The sequence below is a fragment of the Olea europaea genome, chromosome 6 (genome assembly GCF_002742605.1).
Source record: "Olea europaea var. sylvestris chromosome 6, O_europaea_v1, whole genome shotgun sequence".
NCBI classification, from domain to species: Eukaryota; Viridiplantae; Streptophyta; class Magnoliopsida; order Lamiales; family Oleaceae; genus Olea; species Olea europaea.
Window position 1 is genome coordinate 17,166,352 of NC_036242.1, and position 3,563 is coordinate 17,169,914.

The 3,563-nt window shown below is 35.9% G+C and overlaps 1 protein-coding gene across 1 annotated transcript; it reads right to left on the reverse strand.

The window, feature by feature from the left end:
- Positions 1-361: 361 nt before the first annotated feature.
- LOC111395229 lies at positions 362-1,738 on the reverse strand. The gene is made up of 3 exons (XM_023021221.1): positions 1,421-1,738; positions 920-1,312; positions 362-769 (listed from the first exon to the last, which is right to left on the reverse strand). The coding sequence occupies exons 1-3, from the start codon at positions 1,736-1,738 to the stop codon at positions 362-364; spliced, it is 1,119 nt and encodes a 372-aa protein (XP_022876989.1).
- Between the last annotated feature and the right edge of the window lie 1,825 nt (positions 1,739-3,563).

The following is a 3,563-nucleotide window of genomic DNA, read 5'->3' on the forward strand; positions in this document are numbered from 1 at the left end:
TTTTTCCTACAAGAGCTTTAAAATTCTAAAAGCATTTAAACACCTCCAATTTTTCTTTTAGAAAATACACCCATGTTTTTCTACTGAAATGATCAATAAACAAAAGAAAATATTTGTTCTTACCAAAAGAACATAGAGTGATTGGCCCACATACATCAGTGTTTATCAATTGTAGTTGCCTTGAAACTCTTGATTGAGATACTTTTGGAAAGACCTTTCTTGACTGCTTACCAAAAAGACACCCTTCACAAAGCTGATTAGGCTGATGTATTGGAGGCAAACCTTTCACCATTCCATTGCTAGCCATTTTTTTGAGCCCTCCAAAATTTATGTGCCCAAATCATAAATGCCACAACCATGACTAGTCTTTATAACACGACGTCAAACACTTAGCCATATCAGTTTGTATGGACAACACAAATAAATGATTTTTCAACATAGGTACTTTAGCAATCAAATTTCCTGCATCATCCTTTAAAAACACATTGCAACCTTTTATGAACAAAACATAGCCTTTCTCCAATAATTGACCCACACTCAAAATATTACTCCTCATATTTGAAGCATAATAAACTTTTGAAATAAATTGGTGATTTCTATCTTTCATATGTATCAAGATTTTACCTTTCTCCTTTACTGGTATTTTGGAGGAATCCTCGAATGTGATATTGCCACCAACCTTCTCATCAAGCTCTATGAACAAATCTTTGTTCCCAAACATGTGATTACTAGCTCCAGTATCAAGGAACCAAGAATATTTTTCTCCTTGCTACAAGTCCTTGCAAGCTATTAAAAGAGTAGACTCTATCTCTTCATTATTTTCTATAACTTCTTCATGAGAAAGGTTAGCTTTCGCGCCATCACCACTTTTACATTCCCATGAATAATGTCCAAATTGATGACACGTATAACATTTAACTTGTGACTTGTCATACCTCTTTTGATATGGTCTTGCTCCTCCTCTGCCATGTCCTCTTGTTGAGTTGGATTGATAATTTTCATCTCTACGTTGAAATGAAATATGGTAACCTCTTCCTCCTTTTCCAAAGCCTCGTCCTTTGAAACTTGTATTTTCCTTTTCTTCCTTGTTTATCAATGTGAACTTTGATTGTAAAACATGCTCCAATGGCTCCTTCCTTCTTCGATTAAGCTTCTCTTCATATGCTTCTAATGATCCTCTTAATTCTTCAATTGTCATATCTTCCAAGTCCTTTGATTCTTCAATGGCAGTCACGATGTGGTCAAATTTCTCACTAACTGATCTAAGGATTTTCTCAATTAACCTTAAATTAGTCACATCTTCATCAAGCCTCTACATTTGGTTTACAACAGTCACCACTCTTGAAATATAATCCGACACCTTTTCGGATTCCTTCATTTGAATAGCTTCAAATTCACCTCGTAGATTTTGGAGGCGAACTTTCTTTGCCTTCTCCTTTCCTTTGCAGGCAATTTGAAGCATATCCCATAATTGTTTTGCTGTAGTAGCATTAGAAATCTTCTCAAAAGTGGCCTCATCCAATGCTTGGTGAATAAGAGAAACAACCTTTTGATCCTTCCTCTTAGTATTTTGTAAAAGATCCCTTTGTGCTTGGGTGAGAGCAGCTAGATCGGTAGGAGCCTCATAACCATTCTCCACGATATCCCATGCATCATGTGCACCAAGTAGTGCCTTCAGGCGGATGCACCAGTTATAAAATTTCTCTTTGGACAATTTTGGAACTTGGAAGGTGATCATGTTGGTATTTGCTATTGTTTCTAGTATTGTGGCTCTAATACCACTTTGTAGGAAATAGAAGTGGACTTAAGAGGAGGAAATGATTTTCTATTCAATTGTGGACTTACCTTCAACTCAAGATTACATAAGTATTTATAGGACTTCTTATCACACAAGTTCATCCCCTCAATTTAATTCTACTACATGCACCACAATTGACTAGGTACACATTAATTAATAACACATGCAAACATGAACCACAATTAACTAGGTGCATATTAATTAATAATACATGTATTTCAAACTCCTAAATTCATGAAACTAAATTAAATAGGTTAAATGCATGTTTATTTTTCTAACAGGAAGAAAAAGCTTCTTCAAAAAGTTAAATTTTATTTTTGTGAGGAACCATATTTATACTAGAGTGGGGCATATCAAATCATTCGAAGATGTATACCTGAATATGAGATGAAATCGATATTAGCATGAGTTCGTGCATCAACTTATAGAGGTCATTTCAATCCTTCTAAAATAGTAGCAAAGGTGCTTCAACGTAGTTTCTACCAGCCAATAGTGTTTAAAAATGCTAAAAGTTATTGCAGATGATGTGTTGTGTGCACTAGTAATATATCAACCGGACAGAAGATGACATTGAGCAACATTTTGGAAGTTGAGCTTCTTGATGTTTGGATATTGACTTTATGAGACCAATTCCTCCATCATACTCCAAGAGGCTAATCATTTTCACTGTGAACTGTGTGCCTAAATAGATAAAAGAAAAGGGCTTCCTTATCCATGATGCCATGGTGATCGTATGTGTGCGGTATATAAAAAATTAAATATACAATTGATATGGAGTTCTCATGGCCATGATTAGTGAGGGTAGAACTCACTTTTGCAATTATTTATTTAATACAATTCTACACATGTATGGTGTGTAACTTCAAGTGGCCATTGCTGCTAACCTCAAACAAGTGGATAGATCGAAACAACTAACAGGAAGTTGAAAGAAGATCTTGAAAATAATAGTAGATTCGTCTTGCAAAGATTGGTTCATAAAGTTGGATGATGTAGGCATACCACATGGCTTCCAAGATACCTATCGGAATGTCTCCATACCAATTGGTGTTTGGGAAAATATGTTATTTATCGATTGAATTTGAGTACAAGGCTGATTGGACGCTCAAACATTTGGACATAGATTTAGAAAAAGGCTGGTGAAATAAGACTTTTTTGGTTGAATGAGCTAGAAGAGTTTAGGTGGGATGCTATGAAATCATTGTAATCTTCAAGGAGCGTACAAAGTATTGGCATGATAAGAATATTTATCAAAGAGCACTTAAAGTCGAAAATCATGCACTTTTTTATAACTTCAGATTGAAGCTCTTTGGGAGTAAATTGCAATCTAAATGGCCCGACCTCCCTTAACAATTGTTAGGTTTTAGTTTTGTTTACTATTCTTCAGAGAAAAAGATTATTATAAAAGAGTTGTAAAAGTCAAGGAGTCTGTTGGGATATTTTATAAATAAGCTAGGAGTCTTTGGGTTCAAGTATGGAACATGGAGAAGGAGTCGCCGAAATTACGCTAGCCTCACGCTAAGCTTATGCTCGAGCGTCCAAAGTAGAATCATCACACCGCTTGTCACTTGCCTAACGCTAGCCTAGCGCTCAAGCGATGGTGTTACATGTGAAACCCTGGTTCTCATTTTTCAAAGGTTTTTTTTGATCCATACTAACTATGAAGTTTCACTATTCCCTGGGATTGGGTTCGGGCCTTTCCTATATAGCTTAGGTAGAAGGCGAATAAAGGACTCCTTCCAGGGGCTTGAGACATCAATGAGATGCC